The following is a 13433-nucleotide window of genomic DNA, read 5'->3' as shown; positions in this document are numbered from 1 at the left end:
GTTGCCTTTTGAAAAAAAACCCTTTGGGACAATAAATAGGAATGTACGAGAAGGGCTTGATAAGGCAGGGGCTAAGTTGACCTAGTCCTAGAGGCAGAGGGCTTTAAATCACAGATAAAAATCACAGTTGTAACACTGTATGCAGCTGTGAAACTGTATATCACTGCAACTGAGACCCAGTTGGAGTACATTTCAGCCAAATCCTCATCTTTTTTTAGTTGTGATCATTCATTAAAAAAAAATCTTCTGAAAATGTGTAGGTATGCAAATGAGGGACAAAACAATTGTTGATGTATCTTGGTTACCGTATTAAGATGAAATTAACCAGCTGTTGCTTTAAGTACCAGAAAACTGACAACACAGTAGAAGCCCAATTATTTGCACATCATTACAAAAACTATAAAACTTGTAAGGCAAGCAAGCAGCAAAAGAAAGAAAGAAAAAAAGAACATTGTGGGATTTGATTCATCCGTGTGAAAAGTTGCCTTGATTAAATGGAAACTTTTCGATAGTTTCAGAAAGATGTTGCATGAAAGGATGGCCCCATATAACTCTGCATGCTGTGAGAATGCCTGGGTTCCCATGAGGGGCTGCTTGCAATTCATGTAGAAAACATGCATACCTTGACTTACAGTTATTCACTTAGTGATCATTTGCAGTTACAACAGCACTGGAAAAAAGTGACTAATGACTTAATGACCTTTTATCAACTTAAGAACTTCAGTGATTAGCTTAACAACTGTGGCAGAACTCACTTAACAACTGTCTTGCTTAGCAATTTAAATGTTGAGGTTAATTGTGATCGTAAATCAAGGGCCACCTGTGTGTGCAAATTGCTGGAGTTTTAATCTAGTTGTGCATAAGGGGATCACCTTGGCATTCAAGGAATTAAACTAATTGCAAGTCAATTTATTCCAACTGCGTAGCTGAACACAAATGGAACTCACTCTATTTGCCAGGCTTGAGCTCACATGCAGAGCCTTTTCTGTTTGAGAGAGCCAAGAAATGAATAAGAGACGGGATAAACCATCTCTCTATTTTTCTCCACTTTTGTGCCCCAGGCCACAGAGACACTGTTTTGGAATCTAGTGGAAGGAATGCTATCTCATTTCCACCTAAGCCTTTTCTCTTCTCCGGGTGGTTTTTAAGCAACAGGGCTTTTCTTGCAAAATGTGATTTGCCTGGTGCCTCCCTTAACCCACCTGCTTATGTAGGGAATGCTGTCCCATCACCTGTTTATCTGATCATCCTCTTTTTCTTGGCATAATCACCTTGTTTTACAATAACCTCAAGCCCAATCCCCTGGCTTAATCTGAGACATAAGAAGCTCATATATATAAGTTGGTTTATAATATACCATAATTTACAGTCTCACCCTCACCCACCCCTTCGTTCATAACAGTCTATACAAACCTATTCTCCTTATAAATAATGTACATTCTAAGCCTTTCCTGTGACTGAGGAGATTGTATATGATCCTGTAGATAAGCATTTAAGTCAAAACAAACGATTGCTACAGGATATCCCAGCAGGATGTTAAAGTACAGAATACAATACCATACCAAATATATTTGGATTACAGAGAATTTGCTGTCTCCCCAAGATAAAGCAAGGGGGCACAATCCAGGAAGTTCTCTGTTGCAAACTCCACCAAAACGAGGCAGGGGAAAGGGGAATCTTATATCAAATAGCTTATTAGTCTTTATCTGGAGAAAATCTTTCAAACATTTATTTTAATTTAGAGCTAAATTTAATTCACCATTATTAAATTAAAAAGAAATCGTGTTAATTTTCCCAAGGTAAACACAAAGACTGTCTACAAGCACTTGCCTTAAAAATTAGAGAGCTTAAGGTTACCCTGGAAAATTATTTTTGCTTTACAGCTTTCAGAAAAGAGAAAAATCAGGAAAGAGTATAGTACAGAGAAGAATTTTCTCCAGATTTCAGAATGGCAGCAGGGAAATGTTACTAAGTTGGGCATGAGAATGGAAAATTTCTCTCGAAATTTTCATATTTGTTAGTAGAATGACATATACGCAATACATAAAATTTTTTATGATTTCTATCTTCCCCATATCAAGTCAGAATTAAGAAGTAACTAAGGAGTCATTAGGAGGATCATCTCACAACAGCCTCATTGCATTGTTCACCTTTCAGAAAACTCAAGTAAGTTGCCAGCAGAGATTTTATCACTGCCATTCTACAAAATATCTTCATGCATCCATATATGAGATCAATCAGGAAATAACTGTCCCAAGAGTTGTGCTCATTCAATGACACCAAGAAGTATATGAATATGAGTAAAAATATGCTAAATGGGGAGACAGAAATATCAGCCCCAGATATGCTTGATTCTTTTCAGATATTTCCATGATGTAGAAAGCAGTGATATTTCAAGGTAATGCCAAACAGAAACAAATCTGTCAGTGAGTTGGGGAACACATGTTGATTGTAGTGTCTCTCCTGAAATTAGATTCTGACTCATCAGGATTTATAGGCAGTTTGTATTTTAAGATTATCCCATTATTAATAGCTCTTATCTACAAAATGAATCATGTATTTTAGTATGGTGCAACATTCCTAGATTTTGCACATTGACCACTCATATATCAACACAGAGATACACCCACATGTGCATCCTTGGTCTTGTTGCAACAATGACTATGCTTCTCTGCAGTTTTCTGCTAAGCCTCTGGGATAGTGAAATGGCTAAATATATTAATGGAATCACATATATAGCTTAGCTTTCATTTATTCATGCTTGTGTTGCAAAAAGTATGTAATCTTGAAGAAGCGCCACTTTTGAAATCATAATGCTGTTTTTGTTGGATTTGCAGGGTTTGAAGATTCATCATCTGCCCTTATATGCCTAGCTGTTCCTTAGAAATGTCAAATTGATTTGGAAGAACATAATACCTTTTGGTGGACAAGATGGTGATGGCCTCATCAGCACAGTACAACTAACTCTTTGAAGGGTGTTGCTTAATTATTCAGATCCAGCTCCTCCTATTTGATGTAGAAACAAGAGGCCTGCTTCCCAGGGCCTTTCTAGCCCTAGACAGTCTTGCTCCTAGACTGGCACTTTGTTCAGGGATGCTGGGTGCTGCTATAGTTGGCTTTCTGTATCTCTTATGTCATCTGAGGGTCACTTGGATTTTTATAGCCAAATACAGTAATTGCAAAACATATGGTACTCTCACTCTTACCTTGTCCTGAACCTTAACCCTAAAGGAGTAAATAATTAAATATATGTGGAGTAATTACATAAGCCAGAATGAAATTTAATAGCATCTAAAGGTCTGTCCCTTGTCTTATTCCAGCCTCATTTGTAATTTGGAGTTTTCCTCTCACCATGTGATTCAAAACTCCCTTTGAAAAATAATGGCCTAAAAAGAGGTTGTGTAAGCTCTTAGTTTTCCTAACTTACTGTGCTATCTGAAACAAGTTGCTTTAGCTTGATACTGGTCTGAGTTACTTAGGAGAGATTTAAACTTTCCTCTCCCCAGCTGTAATCCCTTTATTTAAAAAAACTCCTCTGCTTACAAAGATAAAGGTATACTTTTTGGCACCAATGTGAGCCAATTGAACAATAAAAGTAACATTTACTTCAGCCCTTACTGATCCTATTTCTTCTTTCAATTTGCCCCCCACCTTTCTTCAAGAAGGCTCTCAAAATAGCTAACAATAAAAAATGAAAACATAGCAATATCTGACATAAACAGTTAACAATGCTATAATTAATTCTAACTAAAAAGACTTGGCAAATGGAATGGGGAAGCATCCCATTCCAATAGATTTAGGCACTGAAAAGTTAAGGGAAAATGAGCTGATATGATGCCAGCCCAATAAGGTAGACCAGACTAAGAAACCGATGCTGTATAGAACTAGGCCAGAACTACTTATATTGTAACACAGGAGTCTCAAACTCCTGTCTCAAACTCATGGCCCACGGCCCATCATGTTCTGGCCACTCCCACCTCCATTTTAGCAAAGGCAAAAAAAGTCACGATATATCATGTGACAATGTGATGCCGCGAGTTGGACACCCCTGTTTTAACAGCTACAGTAACAGAATCTTGCAAGTCTGAATATGTCCCACACCACGCACACATTTTCTATGTCTCTGAATTCAGAAGGGATTTGTCTGGAACATTTTTTCACATTATTTGCTTGAGTAGTGGCTCTTTGTCTTCCTCCTGTCCTTCAAGGCTGTGTCATCTAAACCTGTCAATTGAGATTGTGGGTAGAAACAATTAAAGCCCAGGAAAATCAAATGCTAAAGAGCCAATCAGCAGCTTCTTTATATGTTCTAATAGAACATTATGACAAGTAATATTAAAAACACAGAGTTCATGTATCAGTGGGGTCAAAGTCCCTTACAGCTCATCCATCAGGATTACAGTGGTCATTTTCATACCAAATTTGGATCTAAAGATCAGTGCCTCTGGGACTATAGTACCATCAAATGTTAAATGTGGAATGTTGGATTTGGACCAATATTTATTAGACTATTTCAGATTCAAATATGACTTTTTAAGCAAAGCTCTCGCCACTGACTCATTTAGGAATTCAGAAAACTTTTCCTGACAAAGACAGTATAAAGTAATCTCAGAAATCACTGGAAGGATAAAGTCCTTAGACCCCCTAATCGACAAGATCAAGATAGCTTCTCACTCAACAGAAAAACTCAAACAGGGGAGATGGACATGAGGCCTATGTTAATTTCACATGATTTTTAATCCATGAAGAATTATGAAAACTATTCACAATATTAGCAGAATATCAATTGGGATAATTAAAAACACGGTCACGTATCCAATAGCTCTGAAAAACTCCATTCAATAAATTTCTGTGGCCACAAAGGAGAGAAACAGAACTTGTTTTCTTTCCTGACTACCAAATGTTTAACATCTGATTCTCTATAATGGTTCCTAAAGATGTCAATTCTCATGCACTTTTAGTTTTTGATCATATTTCCTTTGGCACTTTTCTTATACCTTCTGGTATAGCCATCCAACTGCATGGTCTGATCCATTTCACATGGGAAACTTTTTTTCCATCTTTTATCATGAGAACAATATTTTGTTGTGTATCTCTGAAATTGTCTTTCTTCACATTGCTGCTTGGAGCTCCAGGATCAGAGCTGAGAAAGATTGCTGTCTAAATCTCTGGGAGACTCTGCCAATTAAGGCAGAGCAGCCATTGCAAGTACTGTTCCCACTTCATGTACTGAACTATACTTCCCATTCTGCATGTACCTGGAGATGATGTGAATTGTAATGTAGCAAAGCTGCAGTAAACTCACATTCAGAAGGCTATAGTCGATCTCAGCCTAATTCAGTACTAAGACAACTTCCTAAATTTCTGTGTCACCTTAGGGCAGAACTGTGCTGGTATTCATACAGTCAGTTTTGCAGTACTGTACTTAGGAATCTTGTTTGGAGCCTGGATGTAATTTCACACATCTCAGAAGTAAACTTGAGTTTGCTCAACATCTCAAATGCTAAGTTAATAATTCTGGATTTATAAAATTCTTTGTGAGCATTACATTGTAAACCAGTTAAAAATTCAATAGAAATGAAACTGGCCTGTCAGTTTTGGCTGAATGAGGATTTCACACTATTATGGGAAACAGTTCTGAACCCTTAAAAAGCATAGCTGCCTTTAAAATGAAGACATTCCCATGACCCAATTTCTATTTAAGGGTTTTATTTCTATTTAAAGATCATAAATATGAGAGGTTAATATTATGAAGGGCTGTACAAGGTTTTTCCATCTAGATGTGGCATCTTACATCCAAATCACAATTTTAAAAAATACCACTCCAAAACTGGAAGGCCCTATTTGGTTTGTTTGAAAGTTCAGTGGTGTTTTATAAGGGGGGAGGTGAGGGAGGCAGTGTACATTCCACCAAGATTCTCACATAAAAAAAAAAAGAACTAGGTTAAAAATAAGAAAATTGGGAGAGGGTATAAAAGGGATGTTTTCTATCCCCATACGTTAAACCAAAGTGAAGAACAACAAGGGCTGCAGTTGACAATGAAACTCTCTCAGGAAACTTAAGTCTCCGGTGACAAATAAGACTCTCAACCAAGACAGGATGCATATGACCCAGCCACTGAGCCAAAGGGATATGGGAGGCAAAAAAGCTGTGCTCTATTGTCTTAGCATATGCTTTACGGACATTTATAGAATTTGAGCTCACAATGAAATCACTCAGTTTGTTGTTCCTTCATGCAGCAAAGATGGGGATTCCTCTGCAGGTATTTTGGTTGCTGCTGCTTTTGGGACTGACAGTTGAGCCCAGTGAAGAGGTAGAAGCTTTGTGTTCTGGGACCACTTGCTACACCCTGAATTTTGGACGCTTTAGTTGGATGGAAGCTCAGCAAAAGTGCAAGGACAATGGGGGTAACCTGATGACTCTGAAAAGCCACAAGGAGGCTTTGCTTGTCCCACAGCTACTCACCAAGATGCCCAAAGGGGAAGCTGGCACAGTTTCAGAGGTAAGATTGTGGATTGGGCTTCACCGAAAGAAAGGCAAATGCTATGAGAAACATCGGCCATTGAAGGGCTTCGGCTGGGTGACAGGAGGTGAGGACACCCAGTACTCCAAATGGGGACAGGAACCCCGGGAAACATGCTTGTCAAATAAGTGTGTGACCCTTCAGGGGACTCCCTTCTCATCTCAGGAACTGTTTTGGGTAGACAGCCTCTGTGGCAATGCAACTGCTGGATTGTCAGGCTTCTTGTGCAAGTTCAGTTTCCAGGGAATGTGCCGTCCACTTATACTGGCAGGGCCAGGCGTGGTCAGCTACAGCACTCCTTTTGGTGTAACCACTGATTTCCTTGTCACTGTACCCTTTGGCTCCACAGCTGAAGTAGCATGTGAGCCCCTAGGAGAGGAGATACCTAACAGCTTCCTTGTGTGCAAGCCACAGCCAAACAGCAATGTCTCTGAATGGAGCAGCCCAGGTCCATTTTGTGCTTCACTAACTTACGGTTGCAGCTACAACAATGGGGGTTGTGAACATGAGTGTTTGAGTCAAGGCAAGGGTTTGTTTCAATGTGCATGCCGCTCAGGATACCAACTTGGAGGGGATCATCTTTCCTGTGTCCCCGTGGATTACTGCAGCTCCAATCCATGCCAAGGACAGTGTAAACCATACCCCGGGGGCTTCCAATGCCTCTGTGCTTCTGGTTATATTTTGGCTGATGATGAGCGGAGCTGCATAGATGTGAATGAGTGTGATGCGCCTCAAAGTCCTTGTGAACAAATATGTGTGAATACCAAGGGGTCCTTCACATGTCATTGCAACCTAGGCTATATGCTTGCTGAGTCTGACCACCAGGCATGCCAGGACATTGATGAGTGTGCGAGGAACACACCATGTGACCAGATTTGTGTAAATACCCATGGCTCCTTCCACTGCTCTTGCCAGCCAGGATACCAGCTGGAAGGTATTAATAGCTCTTCTTGTCTTGATGTGGATGAGTGTCAGGAAGAACTTTGTGAACATATGTGCATCAATCAAGTTGGCAGCTACCGGTGCTCTTGTAGGGACGGCTGGATTTTGGCACCCAATGGGATCTCTTGTCTCACGGATCCAACAAGCAGCATCTCTTCACTATCCACTCAGGGAGGAGAATGGATTCCAACAGATATTCATCCTGCTTCAGAGTTACCAGCCCTGCTGACTGATCCTTCACTTCAAGCTGAGCTAGAAGGAGTCTTTGCAACCCAGGATTCCACCCTTCAGCCACCTGTGGTCAGCAGTGCACTGGAGGACAAACCCCATATCAGAGATGAGAGGATAGATAAGAAAAGTCATGGCTCCAAGCAATTTTTATATCTTATCTTGGGCGGTGTGGGTGTTTTATTCCTGGTGTCTTTGGCCCTAGCTTGGGTCATCTACAGGAAAATAAAAGCCAAGGAAGTCAAGAAAAACTCTAAGAATGTCACAGATAATTACTCTTGGGTACCAGATCAAGGAGAGAGCAGGGCAGCAGGAAGCAAGGAGGGCTTGTAGTCAGTCATATGAGTTTGATGTGGTAGGAAGGAAGGGGAAGTTATACATTGAAATGTTTAAAAAGTGTACACTGATAACTTTTTCATGTAATATTTTGCAAGATTACACCTTCAAAATAGTGGTGGTTTCCATTTTTTTTACTACTGGTTCACTTGTGTGCATGCGCAGAAGTGTCCGGGTGGGTGGGTGGAACCTCCCATCACCACCATTACTGGTTCATCCGATAAGGGCCAAACCAGGAGCAACCCACCTCTGCAACAAAACCATAAGGGTGAAACTAGAAAAAAAACCTTTAAGAGTAACTCTGTCAAGATTTGTATCTCTGACAACAGTTACATGTTTGATTTTGCAATCCACTTTACATACATGCTGGATGGTCAGTTGCTTGTTAGATCAGCCTTCTCTTCTTGCCTAGGAAGCAAGTGGTAAATTTTTCTAAGCAGCACATCTATATTTATGTCCACCCAGTTTTTATCTTACTACTCCAATGCCAACTTCGTAGCAATCCTTTAAAAAAAAATTATGACCAGAAGGAAAGAAGCTTATTTCTTAAACTAATTCCAATAAAACCACTGTGATAACAGCACAGTCAATCTTTCAAATTACTTTTGTTAGTTGTGAAGTCTTATATCCATTTTTACCCTTGGGTTTAAACTAATTGTGGTCCCTAGAAATCAGTTTGCTTGGAATCAGAGGAACTGAATTCACAGAACTGAAATTCAACTTCTCTTGAATTGGCTGTACTTGGTTCAGTAAAAAGGTACTGCATGCCTGCTTAGGCTTCAGATTCTGCTGTTTTGCTACTCACCCAAAGCTTTGCTAAATGTTATCACATTGTTTGTGGATGACTCAGTCTCACTGAAACAGAAACAGCTGCAGCAACCAACCAGAGTATCATCTATGCTTTCCGTATCATAGGGAGAAGGAGAAAAATATAAAGGCCGCTTATGATCCAACATATTTCATGACTGGGTGCTTGAGGAAAACAATTCTGGGAAATGTAGCAAAAATTTGAAACCATTTCAAGGTTAACTGTGTTAAAACTGAACATTGTTCAATAAAATGTGCTTTATACCTCATTCTGACAACATTTTAGAAAGATGTTACAGACATCTAGTTCTGAAACTTCTCTTTCAGGGCTAATTCTTTGAAAATAACTTGGTCAGTCTATGATCAACCCTGGGGATAACTACTACAAAATGTAAGTGGGTTTCATTTTTTTATATTCGATTTGATTTCAGTATGCAGAATATCTTCCTGGCATTTTCCCATAAGTGCAGTGTCCATAGGGAAGGTTGGTTTAGTAGTTTATCCAAATCACATTTTCTGCAGGGTTTAAAAGGTTTTATTTAGGCTGATAATGATCTTGAATTCCATAAATCAGCCTTAGAACATACATTCACAAATATTTAATGAGATGACGAAAATAAATTGTGAATATCTCCATAACTCCCTTCCCCTGCAAAAAGTATTTACAGATGCTTTTGACATTAGAATAATTTTTAGGAGTGGCATTTTTAATACCTGATTTGCAGCTGTTGGCCAAGATTTCCCTCTAAAAATCTCCTTCATTTCTTCTATTGAAATATTTCTATAACTAATTGAATGTCTAAAATACACATTAATTTAAGCAAACAATTCGTAGTTTTTGCTATTAAATCTATATCACTCTCCACTTTGATAACATTATTCAAGAATGGATTTTAAACAAAAATAACTATATTAGAAATGCCACTGGTTTCTATTAATAATTTTATTAAGATTAAATAAAATGGCTTAGTCTGGACTAAACCATGCATGTAAGATATTGAGTCCTACATTTCCACAAACTAGCTTAACATTATGAGTTTGCCATAGCCTACCAGATACATCCTATTCTTAGCATGCAGAGGAAAACTTTGTTCCTGAAGTTATCATCTCTGCTGAATCTATGGTTAAATCAATAAAGCCACAGGAAAATTCAGAAATCTGACTGCCTGGATATTTTAAATGGATTTTCTTATCTTCTTTTTGTACTGTTGCTGGAAAGAGAGGAAGACGAAAGTGTAATACTTGAAGTGCATAATACAACTAATAACAACTTAAATCCAGATGCCTTAATATATGCAATTATGATGCAAATGGACACATATCTACACTCAACCTAGATTTTTTTTTGGAACATACTGATTTATAATGATATTTTCATAAAAAAGAATGAAATCCACCACTCATTGGCCAATGGTGAAATATTCATTTTCCATTGTGGAAAAATTGAATATATGGGTCTCCTCTAGATTGTCCCAGATATAACTAAAATATTAGTATCCTACATAGAAATTTAGAGATACTGAGATCTGAGTCATGTAGTCCTTTCCTTTTAAAAAGAGGGATTATATGTATGCAGTCTTGGAAAGCATATGAACTGTAATATTGGAGTCAGTATTCTATTATAAAATATGTAACGTAGATGACCCTCCAGATTAATTTCCATTAAAAAAAATGTAGGCCCAAGGTCAGCAAGCTGTACCTATTTAGATATTGCTGGACTTCAAATCCCATAAACACCTAGCTGTGCTAGGTGGCCTCAATGGTCAGAGATGGCATGATTTTGAGGCCAACAAAATGTGGAACACCACAAACTGTCCACCAAGCTATAGACCTATAGGAAACAGGAGAACGCCAGGAAAGGAATAGCAGCAACTAGCCAACCTATGCTAACCTCATAAAGCAGGGTCAACTCTGATAACATCTTGGATGAATGGGGTGTGAAGGGACTCATAATTTGTAAAACAAATGCTGAAGAAATTAAAACAGCCACATACCCAGCAGAAAGCAACGGCAACCCACTTAGGACATGAATGCAGTCATCAGGACTAAGAAATGAGTGCTACATATACCATCCCTATCTTGCCTTATATATTGCTTTTGCCTATCAGTTTGTCTGTCTAGCTGCCTGCCGAGTTTTATCTGGTGTGGGAAATTTCATAGAAAATGAAATCTTAAAATGGTGTGATTAATTTTTTTCCGCTTTCTTTTCCTCTCCTTTTTACTTCTGGCTACTACAAAGTGGTTTCAGAAAAAAAAAACACAATAAAATTTCTCTTCTTTGAAGACTCTATAACTCTCGTGCTTATTTCTCTTACCCACCCAGCTTTGAGCTAGAGCCAAAGATTCCTGGGAAGAGCTAAATTCAGATGGGTCCACACCCTTCTCTTTGGTGAATGGTTATATTCAGGTACATGAAAACTAAAAAGAGAGAAAACCTCAAAGATTCTCTGCTTGTTTATTGTTTGTTTTCTTTTTTTCAAAAAAAATCTCAGCTTTATTACTTCAGAAACACAGGAAGTCCTCAGCTTACACACCATTTGCTTAGTGACCATTTGAAGTTACAATAGCACTTGAAAAAATGATGTATGACCATTTTTCACACTTACAACCATCCCCATAGTTACGTGATCAAAATTTGGATGCTTGCGATTGACTCATATTAACGACGGTTGCAGTGTCCTAGGGTCATGTGATCCCCTTTTGTGATCTTCTGACAAGCAAAGTCAATAAGGAAGCCAGATTCACTTAACAACAGTGTTACTAATTTAATAATTGCAGTGATTCACTTAATAGCTGTGGCAGGAAAGGTCATAAAATGTGGCAAAACTAATTTAACAGCTGTCTCGCTTAGTCTCAACAGAAATGTTGAGCTCAATTGAGGTCATACGTCAAAGGCTATCTGTAACTCAAGATGAGAAACATATAACACTTCTTCTTCCTCCTATTTCCCCCCACAACATAAGGATACAAACATAGTAAATAGAATGATGGATGAGCCCACATTAATCCAGATTACTGGTCATTTCTTTCTTCCAATGAGACTGATGTCTATCTGTCAATACTAATTGGTCTAAAGAGTCTCTCCCACCCCCCAACAATTTACTTAAGCTAATTCTTCAACCTGCAATATTTTAAGTGGGCCCTCAACAGAAATGCATCAGACTCTAGGTGGAGACATCCCTTGGCAACAGAGCAGGTCTCATAAATTTAAACCGCACTGCTTCTAATGCATATGTATCCTTATAAGTCCAACACTGTGTACGATACTTAGTACTTTGGGTTTTAAAAGTTTACCTGCTGCGGAAAGATAGTTATAGCCACAGGCTATATATCTGATTATTGCATTCCAAGCTCTTTGGGCATGCAGGGTGAGGCTTGAATAATAGTTTCCAGGAAAAGATTATTAGTTTTCCAAATGTGGGAGTGGTTAGTGTGTCACCTTGGTTTTCATGTGGTTGGTTTCCAGCATTTTGGATTGATAATGCAATGCAAGTGTTACAGAGCCACTCGGGGTAGCAAGACTGTCAGCATATAGAAAAATGGAAATTAGTTTACTGAGCAGAAGATGGGATGAAATTCAATTCTAGTAAGGGCCTGAATAATATATCATTGCCGGGGGTGGGGGGGTGGGGGGGACTTTTTAAAAGACAAATATTCATTTCATTCAGAGATCTGAGGATTCAGCACCTTAGTCAGTATTATTGGCTCTCTGTCACCATAACTGGATCTCTTACTATGCAATCTCTGCCCCAAGGGCCCAAGAGATTTTCTACAAGACCTTCCTATCTAGGTAAGGCTGCACCAGTTTGCCTAAGCTTAAAACAAGCCTTGCTGAAGTTTTTCCTTCCTAGGTAACCTATTGTAAACTCCCACAATGCTATCACATATTTTTTCATTCCTGATAATCTTATCCAGATACTTTCAACAGTACTTCAACATTCAGGGACATGGTTTCTTGACAGACATACAGCTTCTTTACATAGAAAACTGTTCTGCCTCTGTTTTTGCTAAGATTGTTTCTTTAAACCGAGTCATATCGGCACACTTATGTTGCCCCCCCCCCCCTTTATCTTCTTCAGGCTCTTCATTGGCCAGATCAAGGTTAGCAGCCCTTTAGTGGTGACAGACTACACTTAATGTATTTTAGAAGGATGGGAGCAGGAGGCCTATAAAAGAGGATAAAGTCACATTACACATGAATTCTGAGGGGTGATAGAAATACAGCACAGCAACATCATGTTATCAACATCTGGTCAACATTCACATTTGCAAAGGAGCAGCTTCTGCTCAAACTATGACATTTTGCCCTGCACATTCATTACTTAAAGCATTCAACAGTTATGAACCTTCCCATATGTTATCTTTTCCGATATGTATCTATAATCCTTTGATTGATTGTTGCAAATTTCCCTGCCAAATGAAGTGATATAGCTATATGCTAGCTAGAACAAGCTCTCTCTTTTTTTGCAATTTTCTGAACTTTTAGCCTTTTAACTTTTAACTAACTTTAGTGACTCGGTTTAAAATATCACATTTTCAATTGCTTCATATTTGTTAGTCATATTGTATTTCACTATTAGATTGGTAAGTCATCCA

At 38.6% G+C, this 13433-nt stretch overlaps 1 protein-coding gene across 1 annotated transcript; it reads left to right on the top strand.

The window, feature by feature from the left end:
* Nucleotides 1–5814: 5814 nt before the first annotated feature.
* On the top strand, nucleotides 5815–12419 carry CD93 (CD93 molecule). The gene has a single exon (XM_081952746.1). It carries the CDS (start codon nucleotides 6207–6209, stop codon nucleotides 8025–8027), a length of 1821 nt encoding a protein of 606 aa, XP_081808872.1. The 5' UTR covers nucleotides 5815–6206; the 3' UTR covers nucleotides 8028–12419.
* The last annotated feature ends 1014 nt before the right edge of the window (nucleotides 12420–13433 follow it).

Source organism: Natrix helvetica (genome assembly GCF_964273705.1).
Source record: "Natrix helvetica genome assembly, chromosome: 4".
NCBI classification, from domain to species: domain Eukaryota; kingdom Metazoa; phylum Chordata; class Lepidosauria; order Squamata; family Natricidae; genus Natrix; species Natrix helvetica.
The sequence above is the reverse complement of the archived record's forward strand: the minus strand, read 5'-3'. Positions and strand labels throughout refer to the sequence as shown.

Bases quoted from the DNA above. Each gene is read 5' to 3' on its own strand.
- CD93 (XM_081952746.1), top strand. From the start codon at position 6,207: ATGAAATCACTCAGTTTGTTGTTCCTTCATGCAGCAAAGATGGGGATT.